Source organism: Chionomys nivalis, chromosome 20 (genome assembly GCF_950005125.1).
Source record: "Chionomys nivalis chromosome 20, mChiNiv1.1, whole genome shotgun sequence".
Taxonomy (NCBI): domain Eukaryota; kingdom Metazoa; phylum Chordata; class Mammalia; order Rodentia; family Cricetidae; genus Chionomys; species Chionomys nivalis.
In genome coordinates, this window is record NC_080105.1 from 21,051,203 (window position 1) to 21,071,496 (window position 20,294).

The window sequence follows — 20,294 nt, forward strand, 5'->3', positions numbered from 1 at the left end:
AATTTATGTTTATGTGTTTGGGTTCTCATTAATGAAATATTATGTGGGGGAGCCTGAAAAGGCTAGAAGAGGGCATTGGCTTCCTTGGAACTGGAGTTACAGGTAATTTAAGTCCGTGCATCATCTAGAAGAGCAGCAAGTGCTTTTAACTAGTAAACCAGATGTCCAATTCCCAGAGTCAGATATTTTTCTTTTCTTTTCTTTAAATGGGAAATAGATTTTTTTTTTTTAATGTGTGGTGATGGTGGCACATGCGGTTCATCCCAGTACTTGGGAGGCAGAGACAGGTGTAACTCTGTTGGTTCAAGGCCAGCCTGATTTACAAAGTCAGCTCCAGGACAGCCAGGGCTATTACCCAGAGAAACTCTGTGTGGAAACAAAAGAAAACAAAACAGCAAAAAGGAGATTATTTTTTATAGTATATTCTGATTATGGTTCCCCTCTCCCACTCCTCTCATAACCCCCACCTCCTTGAACATCGAATCCACACACTTTTCTGCTATATCAGTGTAAACAAACAGGCATGTGAAAAAGAAATAAGGTTTAAAAGTGTGGTGTGAGAGAATTGTATTCCGCCAATTATATTTTAAATGAACTCTGATTGGCCGGTAGCCAGGCAGGAATTATAGACGGGACAACCAGACAAGAAGTAGAGGTGGGGCAATGAGAACAGGGGTTTTCTGGGAAGAAGGAAGCTCTTTCTGCAGTCCTCCCAAGACACCGAAGAAGCAAGATGTGACCTGCCCCACTGAAAAAGGTACCGGGCCTTATGGCTAACATAGATAAGAATAGTGGGTTAATATAAGTTATAAGAGCTCATACAAAGCATGAGCTAATGGGGCCAATCAGTTTATAACTTATGGAGACCTCTGTGTGATTTTTGGGGGGACATACCGGCTGTGGAAACTGCGCAGGACAAAAACCCAACAAACAGCCTGGCCCTCATGTTACAAAAGTGAATTAGAACAAAACAAACAAATAAATTAAAAATAAAAAAAGATCCAAAGAAAAAGCACAAGAAACCTATATAGTGAAAAAAAAAAAAAGCATTGATATACACAAATATTCCCTAAAAAGAAGGGGGAAATTGGAAAGCATAATATAGAAACAATAGACATGTGGGGTAAGTAGGAGAGAGAGAGAGAGAGAGAGAGAGAGAGAGAGAGAGAGAGATCAGACAAAAGGCTATGAGACAAAGAAATTTCAAAAATGCCATTAAGTTTTGTTTGGTGTTGGCCATCTTCACCTGGGATGGAACCTGGCTTTAAGAGTTATTTTTGTACCCAGTGAGACTTCATTTGAAAAAAATAAACAAATTTTCATTTGCAACTGGTTATAAGTTGGAGATGGCTTCTGGGTTAGGGATGAGGGTTTTTTTTTTTTTTTCCATTTCCATTCTCAGGACTAAGATTCCATCAGGCCCAGATGTGTACAAGTCCTGGGCATGCTGCCAGATCAGTTTTTAGAAACTAAATCAGTGTAGTTACACAGATACTAATCTCAACTTAATTTGGTAATTTATCCAGGTTTTAAAGATGTAAAACCCCAGAGTTCTGGCTTCTATGACAGGGTTTCTCTGTAGCTTTGCAGCCTGTCCTGGAACTCACTCTGTTAGAACAGGCTAGCCTCGAAATCACAAGGATCCACCTGGCTCTGCCTCCCAAGTGCTAGTATTAAAGGTATGTACCACCACTGCCCAGTCTATCTTACATTGTTAAAAGTAAATCACTGTACCTTGTGCCATATTTAGGTCATATTAAATATCAACAGCTTTTTATTTCATGTTTCTAAGATTGACAATAACTGTATTCACCAAAGAAACTGGATGATGAATTTTCTTTGATATATGAAAAACAGAAATTGAATAGGTATTATCTTTTAGAGTATAAAGCCAATTAACTTGTAAAACAAGTTTATAATCACAGGAAAAACTGAGAGTGGGCGTATTTTTTAAATCAGTTCTATGGTGATATATTTAAAAGTATTAAGCAATCAACCTCACTAACATTTTGGCAATCAAGGATGTCATATGCCACTCTTAAAACCTTGGTCTATTGACCTTCACCGCTTTCTACCTAGCTAGCTATGCCTCCTGCTAAACTCCTATTGCTATATCTTTGGATAGCTATAATTTTTTAAGGGCAACCTTGTACTCTGTGCGGAACCTTTTATTGAGTTCTCAATATTTTTCCTCCCTACCCCCCACCTAGTCCTGGATCTCGGACTGGTGCTCTGACTAGAGGGGAAGTAGTCCACTCATTATGGGAAGCGGGCGGGTTTTGATTATTCCATCCTGACCATGCATGCTTGGGATGCTTCTGTTGGGACCCCACCCAGCACACTGTAAGCAGCTCAGGTTACACAGTTCTCAAATGCAGATAAGTGCGAAGATGAGGCTGCACTCTGCCTCCTTGGATGACCGTGCAATTGGTGGCCACCGCCCACTGCTAGCCATCCTAACTCAGTCTCTTCTAATAACAGCATCTGTTTTGTTACAAGAAGCACAACTACCCAGTTCAGAGCAACTGAATTGTAGAATCATGAAACCACGGGAGTTATTTTTAAGTCATTAAAGTTTCTGTTAGGGAGATATAACAGGTAAAACCTTTTTACCTTATTCAAAGTTGGCTCAAAAGCTTTATTCCTTCTTTTTCATTGTTACTCAAGGTCAAACTGTCTTCTTCCATTTTTTTTTCCCCCTGGAGTTACTAGCCTGTTGCTAGGAACATAGGGCAGTGACTGCCTGAGGCTGTCACATGAATCACAAGAAGATGTAAGGAATAGACTTCAGCTATAAAGCAGTGTTATTTAAAGCTATAAGAGCTTTTATTAAATTAGTATTAATATCTATTTTAAACAGGCATGTCCACAGAGGCATTAAATACATCTGAATTAATTAGTAAAATTAACAATAATTTAGGGGTTTGGGGAAGATTCAATCTAAAATTTCTCATTTGCATAAGATTTGCATAAGGTGGTAATATAGTTACAGAATTATAAAGGAACAGCATAAGAAAAAACAAAATTGTATAAATCAATGCTATTAAATGGGGGCTGCAAAAATGATGGTCAAGAACCATACTGTAAACTCAGGGGTGATCATAATTATAATCATAAGATTATCTTTTAGGAGGATGGAGAGTTAAGAGTACTTCCTTGTTATTGCAGAAGGCCCAGGTTCAATTTCAAGCACCCTATGGTACCTACCAACTTCCTATAATACAGTTAGGAGGGATCTGAGGTCATGTTATTACCCCTACAGGCACTGGGCACACATGTGGTACACTGACATACTACTCGCTTTCATATATATATGAATATGTGAATATATGAAATATATATTAATAATATATATGTTATAATATATGCTATATGACACTTATAAGCATACAATAAAATAAGTAAGCCTTAAAATAAATGTTGTTCTAGTGTCTAATTTGTACTATGCATGAACTTAGCTTGGTATCATTACTCTTTGGCTGGATACTGCATGCAACTTTATCAACTAATATTAAACAGTGAGATAGCATCCAAGTACATACCCTGAGATTACCAGTTCTATGGAGAGTATTGCTGTACCTTATTCATTAATTTTTATAAGGTATAAAGGAAGAGGTATTCCTTAAAATGTTATTTTCATTGTTTAATTTCCAATGCACCTTTAAAGCTATTTTTTTCCTCTTCACATCATCAGTAACTGTATCAAGAGTGAAGAAATAACCAAAAACCCTAAATAGTTTTCCAAACACCTGTCCTTGAGAGTTAATTTATTCTCAGACACCTCTCTCTAGTGCATTGCTTCCCAGGATTCAAATCCCTCTGTTTTAGAATCACTTTAGCTCAGAAGAAGAAGGCGATTTGAAAATTATGTAGAACAGGGACGAGTATGTACATGAGTGTTTTGGAAGTAGTAGTAAAATCCTTTTCCCTCGAAATTTTTAAATTGCATTTGAGTAAAATGTAAAGGTAACTATTTTTATTTACAGAGAGGACACATTCAAAATATTTATTAAATGTGTTTTGAAACTATTCTGAGATGCGAGTCACCCACAAAAACAAGCACAACATATTTTTGTAGTCATATGGCCAGTCTTTATTGCTCCAGTCCATTCTAAATATATCGCATGAAGAGTTTAAGGTTTAAGTCTCCAAGATCAAACCGGGGGCTTTCTCAAGCGGGAGCCTTGAGCAAGCTGGAGAGAGAAGGCTGTGGGGAGGAGAAGGCGGGGGAGCTAAATGAGAGAGAGGGGGGAGGAGAGGATGAGGGTGAATGAGAAAACCATCTGGAGTGTAGTCTCATACATTTCAAGCAAATGGGCATCACTGTCTAGACTGTAACAAAGAGGTGACCATGGTGTTTTGGGGAACTCTGGACATACTGATGCTACCCTTCATGCCCATCTGTAGCCTTACCTAAGTTCACACCGGGAATTAGGCGCTCCCGATCCCGTGCAAGAGAGCACACAGGTTCCTGAGAGAGGCCACAGGTTCTCCCGTGTGCTGAATCAGTTTTCTAATCAGAAGGGAAGGGTCCCATCTGCTGGAGACTTAGCTCAATCCTGGGGTTTCTGGCTATTGAGGGAAGGCTGTGTGAGCTCAGTGAGGGGCAGGAAGACCGCTCAGCTCTCAGTGGCAGGCGGTGCAGGCAAGCAAGGGCGGAGAAGCCTCATTTAGTGCTGCCAAATCTCAACCTGGGCCCCAGGTGCTGGGCTCCAGGAGTGCTGCCTCCGATTGCCAAGGTGTTCTCGGGAAACTGGGGCTAGAGAGCCGGTCCAGCGTGGGGATCCTCATCCTCCCTCCATGCAACGTACCTGTCCTAGGCTGCAGACCCACATTCTTGGGGAACCCTCTTCTCGGGGACCGGTCCAGACTGGGCTGCCTCTGCTCCCTGCCGCTGCCGCGCCTGCCTTGCTACGATCCCACCAGTACCATGGAGGAATTCTCCCCTTGCCCGCCCGCTCTGGGCGACTTTGACTCCGGAATATCTGGTCTGGCGCCTTTTGGGTGAGCTCAGAGAGGAACCGGTCTCCTTACCGGTCCGAGATTACCCGAGAAAAGAAGATCCCCTTGTCCCAGAGCTGCAAATCGATTTTTTTTTCCGTCAGCGTCTTCGTCCTCCGCCCCTTCCTCCTTGCCTCTGGGTTTGTTTATATAGCATCTGGCAGACGGGGGACAGTGCCCACCCTCGCCTGGCGACTCGCCCTCCCTTCCTGGCCTCTAGGCTCCCGCACGTGGTAGGCACCAATATCGTTGCCAGCAGGCAAGCTACAGCCAGCGGGAGGCGGACGCCTGGGTGCCAGCGCCACGCGCGTTCTCGCCATCCCTCACTCATCTTCCGCGCGCCCTCTCCCACTTGCCTCTAAAGCCGGGTCACACTTGGCATTTGCCGCCAGCCATCCATCCCTTGACGTGAAGAGGAGATCGGAAAGGAAATACCGCCCTGGAGGTGCTGGTGATGCTTCGCTGGGTTCGCTCAGTTGCTGGAAAAGAATGGTAACATGAACAGTAGAGCGTGAGAGCGTCGGCAGAGGAAGGGGACGAGATTGATGGGCGGAGAGCACACTTCTCGGAGGATCTCCTTCCCTGGACTGCACGAGGAAGGGTCGTCTTTGCGCCTGCACTTCCTGGCTGGACTCAGCGACATCTGTAGCCTCCTTTCACAAGGTTCCCAGGTCCCCTAGATGCTGCCTGCTGAGGAGTGGTCTGACAGCGCATGAGGATTCAGGAGTTTGTGAACCCTTATTCAAACATAGTTCTGACCTGGCTATGGTGGTCCTGGATCCTGCCTGGCAAGCTGGCTCCAGAGGGAGTTGAACTTGAGTTCAGGTGGGTTATCCCAAGTCAAGCAAAGGAAGAGCTGTTATAGGAAGATAAGGAAGGTGATTTTCCAATGTCAAAAGTGGACACTTATCTTCCAGACACTTGACTGGACCAAGCCACTCCCTCCCATTAAGTTCTCGCTCTTAATCTCCGACTCTACACCCGGACCTCCCACACTAAGGGCGGGGGATGGTGGGCAAACAGCGACAGAAAAACACCTGCTATTTACTGATATTTCTAGCATGCTCTTGACTTTCCTATAACTTATCATTACTCTATGAACCGATCGTATTTACTCCACTGCTTTATATTAATGGAGGTCAATAGACTTAATGATTTCCTCAGTTGAGTCATTTATTTCTAAGCCAATAGATAATGCCGTCGTCATAGTTTTCTGGAGAAAAGTAACTGTGCGTTTGTTCTGCAGATGGCCAACTCCCTCTGAACCCTGCAGATTGGTGCTGAGCAGGCAACAAAAGTTTGTAGCTTCCCCTCAGGTTCTGGTGCTTCCCAGGAGACAAGAAAGGACTTTCCCATTACACACAAGAAGCAGGCAGAGACACTTCTCTAACTTTTCTCCACTGTGAGCATTTGCAATGAAGAGGAAACAGAAGAGGTTTCTGCAGATGACTTTGTTATTCACTGTGGCTTTAATTTTCCTGCCCAATATTGGTCTTTGGTCTTTATACAAGGATAAACACCTGGTGAAATCTGCAGAACCTGCGGACCATCAGGTAAGTACCAGCCAGGGCAAAGGTAGCCAGAGGATGGGTTAGGTATGTACCCTGCCTTGGGGGTATTTGGGGAAAATGTTATGGGGAGTTTCTCCCAAGTCCTCACAGAACGGATTTTACAGACTTCAGGGGACTTTGAGAAGGTCCTGGGTCCCAGTTACTGAGATGATGAATGGAATATAAAATAAGAAAGAAGAACTCGAGGTCAAGAAGAAAAGGTATTCTCTCCCAATTGGCTATAGATTGGTTTTTGACTTGAAGTGGGTGGAAGGAAGCTGCCTTTTGTGGGAAGCAGAAGTGGGTTTGGTATAAGTTCAATTATAGTGATTGGATTTTGCCTTCTGTCTTGTGTGTATTTCCATATTAAGTACATCTGGCCAACTAAGTCGTTCAAATTTTAAAGTGGCTTTCAAGAACCAATTCGATGTTTGCTCTATTTTTAACTCTTTTTCTATTTCTCAGCAAGAAAAAAAATTATTATCCTGTGGAAACTTAAAGTCTGTCTTTTGTCTCCCCTGTTGCTGATGAGGTGTGGTAGTTAGTAGAGACAATTATTAATATGCAATTTCTCCCAACATTTGTTGCCAAAAGATTTCCTTTATGTGATAAGCAATACACAGTGTGATATTTTGATTTTTTTCTACTTAGCACATAACAATTAGAATGCATATGTTTGCAACATGACTTAATCATGTCCAAGTAACTTTCACAGAGAATAAGAATTCCAAGTATCCCTCAAAAAATTCTGATAGAAGTCAATATTGTTGGAATCCTGCTGCTTAGTAAATACAACTTGTATTTTTATATAAAAAATTGAACAATGAATTATAGCTTACTTCATGAAAGCAATATACTTTTCCAGTCAGTACCATGTATTGCCCTAGAATATTAATATTCTTAATTTCATGGGCCATCACCCTTATATGCTGTGTACTTTTCACACATATAAGTGTCTAAATAATCCACTTCTGGACAACAACAATATGTATTAGTGGTAACTGATTATTTGTTCCTGTAGTTAGCAAAGTTTAATCTACTGTTTATACAGTGAGTGGATAGTTGTAAATTATATGGAGGTGACCTGATGTTTTTTACTATGAGAAATCACGACCAATTTCTGAACTTTAAAGAAAACTATATGCCTTGGATTTTCAGTGTATTGGAACTTTGAGGGAAAATGCTGACATGTTGATCTTGATCAATACTTTCCAGTCAGACTAGCTTCAACTGAATTATGATGGGTTTAGTCATGTCAATATATCCAGAGGGGATGAAAACTTAGGCTGGGAACTCCACAGGATAAATAGATCACTTACTTTTTCCAGTCTTTTATTCAGAGCAGAATAATGTCACAAGTAGCAGTCGATGTTTTACTCTGAAAATTTCTACCAAATTAGGAAAATATAAAAGAAATTTATTTTATGTTATTATTGATTAATTAGCAATACAATCTGAAGAATTTGCTGGAATAGTTAACATGAAACTCTAATTAATCTTACTAATGAGACCTTAACAACTTTTACTTTGGCCATTGATTTTGAGGCTTAATGAGAAAGCTGTTTGTCCATTAGCATAAAAAAATGTTACATTTCAGCTGTGAATGAGCCTACTCCCCATAGCAGTTTGCCTGTTTTGTGTTCTGATGACACAAAACTAATACTTAAGTTTCGGTAACAAAATAATGGAGCTGAAAGGTATGGGTGCCAGAGAAGCAGGTAGTTGTGCTTTCTGGAAGTTTCTTGCACCTTAGAGAAAAATGTTGAATGACTTCTGGAGATCTGGCAGCATAAAAGTTCATTGGAAAAGCTTTGAAAGTTTTATAGGAAGAAAAGATACTGATAAGCTTATGATAAATATTACTGTGTACATTATCACATCAATCCAAATAACAATTTCACAGTTCTCACTTTCTTACAGATAAAAAAAAGTTATGGAATATTCACATCCTTATGTAATTTTTGGATGAGTAAAAGATAAGTCATTAGTAACTTTGGCTGAATCAGAAGCAATTTGTGACGAGACATACTTCATGTTTTGATATTAGGATATAATAGTTTGCCAATGTGCCTATATTTCAATATTAGAGATTTATATGCTGTTGGTTTGCACACAGGTTTTCAATGATGAATGTAAACTGTGTTATTTACTTTCAGCAATTCACTTTCGAAAGGCATCCTCAGAATCATGTGCTGCTACTTTTATCTCGCTGTTGTAAAATGCTAAGGATGAGGATGACAGGAAATGACAGCCCCTACAGCAATGAATACTGACGCTTTTCAGAACACATGCTGATAGGAGCCAGGATATTTTCACAGCTGTTGTGTGTGAAAACAATCAAGGTTTCTTATTCACAAGGGTTAAAAATTCTATATGGGCTTAAATAAGTATATCATTACACTGAGCAGCAGGGAAATACCTCAAGATAAGAAAGTTATAAATTATGAAATCATTGGATTCTTTCCCAAATGTCCAGTTTATTTTTCTTCCTATCTTTTGCCAGTTTATATCACTAGCACTCTTTCTACGTAGTATCTAATTTAAATTATATTTATTTTGCAATGTGAGATCCATTGAAAGAAGATAATATATAAGACACAGGTCAAAACTAAAAACTGTTCTCATCTTTGTAACTTAATATTTGACATATTCTACTACACTATTGCAAATTATTTATGCTTACAGTAGTTTTATCTTAAATACAGTGCTTGTCATAACTCTTCTTAATACCAAAGAGGAAGAAACAAATTATATCAGAATTAGCAAATTATTCTTTAAATATTTTTTTTGTTTTTTATCATAAATTAAAAATATTGATAAAATTGTAAGCAATTGAACATTATAAGGCTGAAATCAAAAATCTAAAATTAATGTTTGGCATTTTTTGGAATTAATATATTTATTAACTTGTTTATAATTATTATGACTATATGCTGTTTTAAGTTGACATAATTTGCTCATTTTCTCTTTTTGTTGTTGTTGAAAAATATCTCTTTATGTTATTTAAATAATAGATCTGTTTAGTACAATAAATAACAGTTTATTGATTGTAACTATGATATTTAGATGATAATGATTGATATGTGATAGTTGAGTGACAAATCTTAATTTTCTCTTTCTTTTTAAACATTTGAAGTGCTACTATTCTCTGGATAATATTGTTTCACTACAAACTTGGATCATTAACTGCATTATTGGATGATATGTAGAATAATGCAATAACTTAAAATCAACTACTCCCCTTATAATATTATGTGTATTTCCCTTATTATTTACTCAAGTGTTTGTGGGAAGACTCCCCTAGAGATTCTTATTTTTAAAAATATTCAATAAGTTTACCAGCTTTACAACTAGATTGGAAATAAGAATTACAAGAATAATGCAAGATTTTCACAGCATAAAGAGGCTTTTGAAAATTTGCAATTTAAAAAATTAAAAGATGTAATATCATAAAGTTCTAAGCACAGATTTCTAAGAGCTTTTCAGAATGGATAATTTATAAAAACTTATGCTTGCGCTGAGTTTTCTGACATAGGAGAAAACAAGAAACAAATCACACAACAAAATTTCCCAAACCAGAGGTCATGTGGGCTTTCTTTATATTTACATGATTTCAGGATTTATGTTTATATCATATATATGTTTATATCATATGTCATGTTTGACATATAATGAGATGCATAAATTCCCAAGAGACTCCCACTGTGGATGTGGAATTCCTGTTCCCTAGGTGACTTTGCAACATGTGATGCTTTCTTTCACCTTCTCCCACAAAATATCTTTGAAAGAAACAATAAAGAATCTTCAACTTTGCCCAGCTCATCCAATGTTACCAATTTCCTCATTTTAGCATTAATACTCCTTTTGAACAGAAATATTATTTTCTTCAACAGCATGCATGTGTTAGTTTTTGTTTTTTAATATAAACACAAAGGATAATTACTATCCAGCCTATATAAACTATTTCCTGCAAACTTTTGTTATGTTAATTACTAAAGCTGAACAAAATGTGTGTTCTTTTCCCATAAAACATCTTAGCTATTGGAAACACCAAAGACAGGAAATAAAGATTAATAGTTTTCCCTTTGAAGCAGGATAGTCCACTCGTAACATGACACACATGGAATGATCCGAGCTGTTCTTCATTAACTATAATGTGCATTCTAAATTAGAGATTGTAAGGAGCTTCTTTTTTAATTTATTGAAAATTCATCCAAAGATCACTATAGGATGGCACCACACATACACTTGTAACAAGTATTTTGATTATTTCCCATGACACAGGAGATCACTGTGTGATGAATTCATCACATTCCCCTGTGGGAGATCATGCTAAATACCATGCTCTGCTACCAATCTGATGCAAATATAAGTAAGTAAGTAAATGAATAACAAACAACTAACTAAATAAATAAAATCAAAAAACAAAAGATGAAGTAGTTTTTCTTTTTCCTCTTCTCATGTCTGAGTCACATATGCTATGCTAGGTCGATTACTCTCAGATAAGTTATACCATAATAGGAACTGAGTCAAGCTGGAAGATGGAGGGAAAGTATGAGGAAGGCTGAGTAATTTAAGACAAATGCAGAAGTACACTGAGTAAATTGTTAGGAGTAGCCATGACAACTTTTAGGAAATTTTCGTCCATGTCTCTTCATAAATATTTTATGCCAATGAAGATCGTCAAGGGGACATCTAGACTCACTTCACAGCAAAGGCTAAGAATTTAAGTAGGAAAAAGGCAGTTTCCTCACTAAAACTGCGTGTGGAAAGAGATATGGGCACATTTGTGATGCAATGTTTTTTCTTTTCTTGTCTTGCTGAGGGTGAAGACAGTGATGAAAGCATATTCAGAGTCCATGAAGCGGTGGTGTCAGAGAATGAGGTTGTAATCATAAAATCTGTATGTTTGTGTGTGTGTGTGTGTGTGTGTGTGTGTGCTTGCAGTACTCCTGTATAAACTAACATGTATAGGATAATCATAGGACAGCATTAAAGAGAAAATTAAACCCAGCCTTAGAGCAGATATTGGTTAATCTGACCTATCACACTATAAAGCTCTGGATTCCAAGGTTGTCCTCACATGGAACTGTAAAGCCTGAATGGCAGCAGAGAAAACCAAATCATGTGTGGTGGGGATGATGCTCTAGATATGTTTATGTAAAGTTTATGAAGAGATATGACATCTGCAAAGGATCCATATCACTTCCTTCAGAATGCTCTGTTAATGTAATAGTGTCTGTTTGTAATAAATTCACAAGGTGGTAGCAGAGAGAGGATACAAGTATATTAAGGTTTTACTTCCAATATTATTGATGAAGAAGGAGGGTTGCATTAGCAATTCTCTCAATTAATATGTATTCATGTCACATACTCACCTAACAGTATGCATATGTTCAGGCATACAGCCACACACATGATCTCACTATGAAACTTTTCATACATCCAACTATCACATTTTCTACCACATTTTAACTACTGAAGTTTCTTGTCTTTCCAAGGATTTGAATCTATAATAGACTGTTAGTCATACCTGAAGCACCATTTAAATATTGTTGATGTAATTCTAGGATACTCTAAGAAAGACAGAAAATGTGTCTGTCTCTGGAAATGTGTGCATCTACATAGCAAAAGAAAAAACCACAAAAGGGTTAAGATGCTAGAGGCTACACACATCATGAATAAGAAAACTCAAATTTTAATATAATTGGTGTAATTGTGGATTCCATAGAGTGTGCTGGCAGCGATCAACTGTTGTAAGCTGGTTTGGCATCTCAGTGAGGGTCACTAATCTTGATTTTAATTCATTTAAAGAATCCAAGTACTCATGAAATGGTATTTTGGATTTTGAAGTCTTGAAAGTTAGAGGTAATTATGGTAATGATTTTGAGAACTTTTATCATATTAAAATGACCAAATTGACAAGACTGTCACATAAGTTTAAATGAGGTGGGTGTTATTTCTGCTTCTTTTTGATACTTCCCCAGTAGTAGAGTATAAATGAACTTAAAAGTGGAAGAGATACCAGTTTCCATAGAATTTTTGTTCTCTTTTAGTAGGGCATTCTGTAAGTTTTAGAATCAAATTATGTGGGTTCAAATTCTCCTTGCCTAATTTAACACTTTGAGGCATTGACATTCCATGGATCTTCCTCACCCCAACACTTTTACAAGATACTTTTCTTGTAATGATAAAGTAAGGATTAAACACTTAACATCTCAAGAACATGGGAGCAGGCACAAGGGTATAGATTATTGTTATTCATAGTATGACTATTTATAAGCAATCATTACATTTTGAAAGGTAATTAATGTCAGTATAGAAAATGTTTACAGGTGTTTTCTTCCTGTCAAGATGAACTAGAAGAGCAATGCCATTGATTTACAGAGCATTGTTAAATAAACAAAAGATATCTGGAAAATAAGAATTTTTCATTGTTTTGTCTAACACTCAAGTAAAAGTTGTTGACATTTTATAATTTCTCACAAAACACTCACCGAAATTCTCTTTAGCATATTGTTCTGAAATAATTTGAAAATAAAAGTTTTTAGCAGAAAATTTTAAAGGAAAGAGAGTTAGAGAGAAGAAAGTATCCCAATTTACTTTAAAAATAAAGTCTGTGTTTCACACTCCAGTGTCCCCTCCATGTTAATTGTTTCAAGAATTCTGTTTCCAGCCGGGCAGTGGTGGCGCATGCCATTAATCCCAGCACTTGGGAGGCAGAGGCAGGTGTATCTCTGTGAGTTCGAGACCAGCCTGGTCTACAAGAGCTAGTTCCAGGACAGGCTCCAAAACCACAAAGAAACCCTGTCTCAAAAAAAACCAAAAAAAAAAAAAAAAAAAAATTCTGTTTCCATTTTTCTCTTTAACTTTTGTTCATGTAAAAGGTTTCATCATTGATAGAAATCCGGTAAAAAAACAAAAAGCAGTATACTACAGTTACTTTATAAAATTATTATTTTCCTTGAGGTAGAGGATGAATAAAGCCTTCTATAGTCTGCTGATTCTTAGTTTTTAAACAGCTAATTGGAAATACAGCTGCTATTTACAGAACAGAGAGTCATTGCACTAAAATTTTCTTACCAAGTGTGTCACATTTAGAACATGAGAGAATAGCAGTGTCGGGGCTCAATGACCTTTCCCCCAGCTAAGGTAATCCGGAGCCCCACCCACCTAAGCCAATTGTATGGTGCTAGGACTAGTGTGAAGTAGGCTCACATACTTTTAAGTTCAAACATCAGACACTTTTCTTGCAAAAGTATATCATTAGGCACAAGTTATCATCTTGAATATCAATTTGATAATTTGGAGACTCAGACTTTACTTCTTTCATTAAGGAGGAGTTGAGGAAATTAGGCAAATTCCTGCAGGGATTATTCCACCAATATAAAATATTGATAGTATATACTAGTCACCATATGGTTCAACTACATTTGAAATTCTGAAATCAATGCGCATGAGAACTTTTATGCAATAGCTATAAAATACACACAATAAGCATAAGCAAAGTCAAAGATACACTTTCATCTTTGATTATATTATCTCACTAGTTGTGTGATCTCCAGAAAGTCAGATTTTCTTTCCATACATCATATTTCTAAAATGGTTATGTGACTATTCTTGCTTAGTTATGCTAGTTAATATATGCATTTGTTTAGCGAAGTGGGTTGCACATAGTAAGCAATTTGACATTTTTGCTGTTATATTACACCAGCCCATTATTCTTCCAGAAAACAGGTTGGTGAAGAGGGGAAAGTGTGTTTTCTACAGCCTTCATTTCATCACTTATCATAAAATTGAATTCTTCTTTGCATGTTTGACTTTACATATGGCTGTTTTTGAAATGTGATTTAAAGTGATTTTAATTCTTGTTTCTCTCATTTTATTCTTAGAAAGCCTATACAGAAATAATGTTACTTCATTTAAAAGGTTTTACACCATGTACCTAGGACTCACAGAACTAGACAATATATATGTCTCAACTAATTAGATTCCAACAAATAACTAAACTCTTCCCAGAATATACATTCAGCAATGTATACTAAACTGATGACTGCCCTTTACACACATACATACACACACACACACACACGTTTTGTTTCATCTGGTCCTTCCTCTATGTATTATTTCTTGAGTGTGTGCTCTGCCATCATAGAAGTAACAATCTTCTCGCAATTACATTGCAGCATCAGTCTCACTGACCAAAGAATACTGTCAGGAAATGTCTTCCACGTCAAGTGTAGTATTATTCTACAGGCCTCGAGCTGTAACAACATTGATCTGTTTCTAAAAGGCAGGAAAAAAAGAATTATGGTTTCTGAAACTACAGTTGGGCTACATCACCATGGATAAGTATCTAATTCCCTCTTCTAGTGCCTCCAAGGGGGAAAAAATGTTGGAAAGAGAAAGGGAAAACTGAGTAAAACTGGTGTTTGTGAGAAATAATCATTCTTCTATTCTGTAGAATGTGTACTTTTCTCTATTTTAGTAGTATAACAAAATAGTGCTGGAATAACAAACATGGAAGAAGTCTGCCTCTTCTTCATGAATAATGAAGGAACTTTTAAATTTTCTTTTACAATTTGAAAGAAAATACATTTTTGAAGATTGTTGGCATTCCAAGGAAAACATAGTGTGTTCTAACATATGAAGTATGCAGAAACATTGCTCAAAGACAGTAGGGGAATTTGATTCAAACATTTCTGGAAGTAGAGGCATTTTCTCTTCCTTATACCGTCCTCTTTTTAGTGCTTAGAATTATCCTATCCCTTTTGAAATTTGATTGAAAGAATAATTTTTCCTGGGGATTAATTTGGTCAGTGTTTGACTCCATGATCGGACAAACTCCTGCAAGGCTTTGAAAATGGGAGTTGTTTGAGTCTTGAAAATGAGTCTGTTGAATATGATACCAGTGATTGAATGGTGTATATCCATGCAATTTTTTTGATTTTGTTTGTATTGTTTTGTTTTTTAGTTTAGTCTTCTGGTATTTGTTTCTATCGTTTTGTTTCTAAGACTGGAAGTAATATCCATATCCCAAACCACCATCCCGGAATAACTCTAAATTTTCTTGGCTCTCTCCTGTTTTCGATAGCTGCTTTTGTCAAACTTTCTCCACTCAACTTTCCCATGCTGCTTTCTCCAGTATTGTGTTCAGTCAGTAACCTTGCTTCATTCTTCAGGAGAGTATTGAATTTTCATACTGGACGAGACATAGGATAATACAGAAAGAGAAAGAGTAGCGTTTGCTTGGCTGTTCTCCCAGTTTTCTGCTAATATGGAAAACTGTCCCTTGATTTAGGACAAACATGGATCCTCTACCCAGATATATAGTCTTGTTATCTGTGATATATCATCCATATTAATATTTAAAGATATGTGTTCTCCCTTTAGTGATGGATAGTCAGATGCAACAGAATAAAAGAGAAGGAAAGATCTTTCACCAGCACAAAGCACTGTTGCTATTCTTCCTGCTTTGTCTCTTTTACCAATCAAATGATAGATTCAGTTACGGGACTTCTACTTCTGTTCTCTTCAGACTGAATCTAAACTCTGCATTAGCATCATTCACCAACTTCCCTTCAAATCACTTAGCAGCTAATTCTACCAGCTCATGTAGTTAGTCATACCACTTGATGCAATGTTATTAAACACCACCTCCTGTTGATAGCAGTCTTCATCTGATGAAAAGAGATGGCACTCCACTGACAGGAGTGGAGCCAGGAAAAACTGTTTGAAACAAAGGATGGAGTAGAAAAGGAACACATCAGATTTACCCTTTATTGATACTTCAGTAGTCTTCTTCACTGTATAAACTTCCTTTCTAATTGTCTGTGCAGACTGCTCTCCTCAATGGCCACCCATATATACATGTTTATCCATGTACTTTAAGCAGTACTATCACCAAAGGCTTTGAACAAAAGCCCAGCACAAAGAAAAACAACAGATTAACCTTGGTCTTATGTCCCAGTTGACTGATTAAAGAGAAGAGGGATGAAGGAAAGCAAAGAGAGGATGTTCAGTCAATGTACACTGGAAAGAGGGACAGTGACCCTAAGTTTGTCTTTTTGATTTATGGGAGAAGGAATTGGATACAGCAGAGTAGGAAATATGTATAGTTTAGTGTTGGTCTTGTTCATCCTTGCTCAATTTTGCTTCTGCAAACTGGTTCTTTAGAAGTTAGTAGAGCTCTAATCACTTGAGTGGAATGACCTGACTTCCATCTCAACTTGGTCTGTCCCATGAAGCTCTGTTGTTCCTGGTATCCAAAGAGACTGGAAGTTGAAGAAAAGAACTGAGATCCTTTGGGGGTTATAGGTCATGAGATTGTATAAATATAGGCTATGACACTTATCATTTTATTTAAACTTTAAGTGAAATAAAATGGGTTAAGATGTATCTCCAATTTCTAGATAGATGTGCCTTGAGTGACTAACATACCTGCAAGTAAACTAAGCACACGATGGCAGATAAGGAGAGAGAGATATAAGGAAGCACAGAAAATTACTTGTGCTCCCAAGTGAGTAGTCAACATTTTCCCATAACTGTAATTTCTAAATACTTCTTGCTACTTAGATATTTTTAAAAAAAATATTTTGTGGAGGATATCTGGACAATTCCTACTTCTTGTTCTGTTTTTCCTGGGCTTCTCTCATTGATCCTCATGACTTCTGGTTGTAAGTGTATGTTGTCTCCTAAATTATTACTATTAACTACCATTTTGCTCCAAGAAAGAATGGACTAAAGAACCAAAATTCTAAGCCTAGATAATTTAAACTTTAGATGTCCAAATTAAATTCATCATTCATTTCAGTCCCTGAGCTCATTTCACATCTCTTATCTGAAAACAGGACGCTATCATTTATCAAAGGTCAAGGCCTGATCATCGTAACTGGGCACTCAGTATCTTTGTTTCAAGTTTAGTTGATTACTAACTAGATCTTTCTTCTGCTTTTTGTTTGTTTTGCTTCACTGTTTTTTATGGCTGGCTCCTTTCACATCTTGTTAGCACCCATGTCAGTAACATAAATATTTGATTTTGAGCAGGGATGCTCCAGCTTGGTACTCGAGCCTCCCACCTGCCTACAAGTCTACTCTCAGATAGACCAGAGTTGTTTATGAATAACTATTAAGAATAGACTGTTACCATGGAGTTTGTAAACCATTAGAATAATGTTCAGTTCTCCAGTACAGCATAACCAGACAATTCTGGATGTGAAGTCATGTATGGCCATTTACCAGCTCTGGCTTCAACAACCTTGCATTTCACGAAATTTCCTGAGACCATCCTCAACTATTTTCTTCACATGTATTTCAACTTCAGCCTTGCATGGCGAACTTACTTTACCTTGACTTGTTGGATAACTTTTCCATGCTTCACCTGCTTGGGTTACACCATTTTTTAAAGTTTGTGTTAATCCTTTACTTTTCTCTATAATATAATTATAACTCATTAAATCTTTATATTTAGTATGTGTTTACATATTTAGCTATCATTAATATATAAATTTTTAGAACCTGACGATGGTTTGAAGTGGGTTCAATAGAAGATCTGTGCACGTCCTCTGTAATCTTTATGCCAGTTTATTGGGTAATGGCATCTGCAGTTGTGAGTAAATACTTGTATCACAGAGACACTCTGGACTTTATTTTTCATTTCAATCGTAAGGCTTTGAATGAAAGTCACATGAGTAGATTTGCTGCACTGAATGAAGACATAGACAGAAAGAGATGCAACATGAAAAAAGAGGCAGAAATTGAAGGTATCTATTCTTACATCAAATGCATATAGAGAAGAAAATCTAAAAATTAAGACAGGGATTGGAATAAGATAGTCACAAGCCAAGAGACACAGTGAATGCCAATAACTGCCAAATCAAGAAACCACATGGAGAATATTATGGTACTTTTAGTCAGAGGACAGCCCTACAAAAGTTAGATTTCAGAATTTTGGCATCCAGAATGTATTTCTATTTGACACTACAAGGAATTTATTCTTTGTTACAGCAGCCTCAGGAAAGTAATATGTTAGAAATGATCTCAATTTCCACATTTTGGGTTGTCTTAGCATTATCTATCCACAAAATAGGCACTTGAAAAGTATTTTGTAAAGGAATGAAGAGTCAGAGGTACAGTTTTTTTTCATAGATTGAAAATTAAGTTGTATACATTTATGACCAAGGTATAACTCAAAATGTGTTTAAATACATGTGGGTACTACTAAACAAATAACAATATAATACAAACTATTGTCACTGCCTCCTCATAGATTAATGTTCCATGATTTTATTTTTCTGTCAACCCTATCCAGTTTAATTTTATTCTTTTAGGACAAGATAATGATTAATATTAAAATTGAAACTCACAGTAAGATTTACTCCACCATATACACTTTTGGGTGTGCTGTAGAAGACATTAATGATTCCAATATCATCATTCAAGTTTATAGTCACATTTAAATAAGTTACTCACATGTTGCCACAATATAATCACTGAATGAATGAACACTTTTTTTAATTATGACAACATCAGTTATATAATAGGATGCGTAGTCAATAGTATACATTTTAATAGAAATAATGTAATTTAGAAAAGGTTTATTTACTATTAAACTTTACTAGTTACAAAAAGAGCATGTAGTTGAATTCATTATAACCACCTACATGGGAACACTAAGAAGCCTACATCATTTACAAAAGGTATTATTTTGTAAGTTATACTGATATATTTCAAGGGATTTATTTGAATTTGAGTACTGTCAGACATTAAGTACATTATTAGTTTGAGTCTCCAGTGTATGTAAGTCCTCCTTGGAGAAGCTCCTTTCTTTTTTGAAAAAGTCTCCCCTGGCTTCTCTGGGTTCATTGTAATTAATGGTGATATAGCATAAACGTGGAGGCAGGGGAAAGGAAGAAATTCAAGGGTAAAACTTATGAAAGGGATTAGGAAGAAATTACAGGCACTAGAACAGATACGCCGAGCTTTATTCGGGAGAGGCATATTAAAGGCAGGGTCTCCAGGGGATGTGTCTTACTGTTCCAGTAATTAAATAGTATTGTGTTTGATGTGGTGGCTCCACATAAAGAGAAATTCATAATGTGGAATTACTTCAAGCACATTAATTATGTCTCCGGTTTGAGGAGTATCTGGGCCAACTTGGAAATTCTGAGCTCTTTATTTTGACATTTCTAACTCTCAGAGACCTAACTTTGAACTTTCAGTTCCACTCAACAGAGGTTCTCCTCAATGGTGTATTCAAAAGGCTTATGTTTATCATCTGTGTTCCACTTTTAAAGCTGTGTGAAGGGGAAGAAATTTGTTTACGTCAGATCTTTCCTTTATATTATCGGTAAAAGCGCAAAAATATTATTTGTAACTATTCTTATAGTTAGAAAAAAATATTCCATGACATATATATATATATATATATATATATATACATGTAACAAACATGAAATGGCTGAATTATGTCAGTCACTATGTGCAAACATTATAAGTCACTTCTCTTACTCAATTACTACAAATGTATCTGTCTTAATTGCAATACAATGTCTGTTGTTGCTCTGTATACCGTTATTTCATATTTCTATGTTTTGAGACTCATTCTCCCTTGAAGTGTTTTAAAAATAATATATTGAAACAGAATGATGGTTTATTGACTCTGAGTGATTGACTAATGCATTTGCATTCATGTATACAAATGTTAATTTACTCTCTAATAGAAACTACACTCATTTAGAAATG

The 20,294-nt window shown here is 36.8% G+C and overlaps 1 protein-coding gene across 3 annotated transcripts in view; it reads left to right on the plus strand.

Annotated features, from left to right (window-relative positions):
* The first annotated feature begins 4,422 nt into the window (after nucleotides 1–4,422).
* Nucleotides 4,423–20,294, plus strand: part of Galntl6 (polypeptide N-acetylgalactosaminyltransferase like 6) — a 1,046,769-nt gene continuing 1,030,897 nt past the window's right edge. The window contains exons 1-2 of one of the 3 annotated variants that reach the window (XM_057752993.1): nucleotides 4,423–5,826; nucleotides 6,248–6,554. In XM_057752993.1, the coding sequence (XP_057608976.1) occupies nucleotides 6,417–6,554 (138 nt within the window). In that variant the 5' untranslated portion in view covers nucleotides 4,423–5,826; nucleotides 6,248–6,416. Of the gene's footprint in view, nucleotides 6,555–20,294 lie in introns of all 3 variants that reach the window. The other 2 variants (XM_057752992.1, XM_057752994.1) reach the window with 2 other exon arrangements.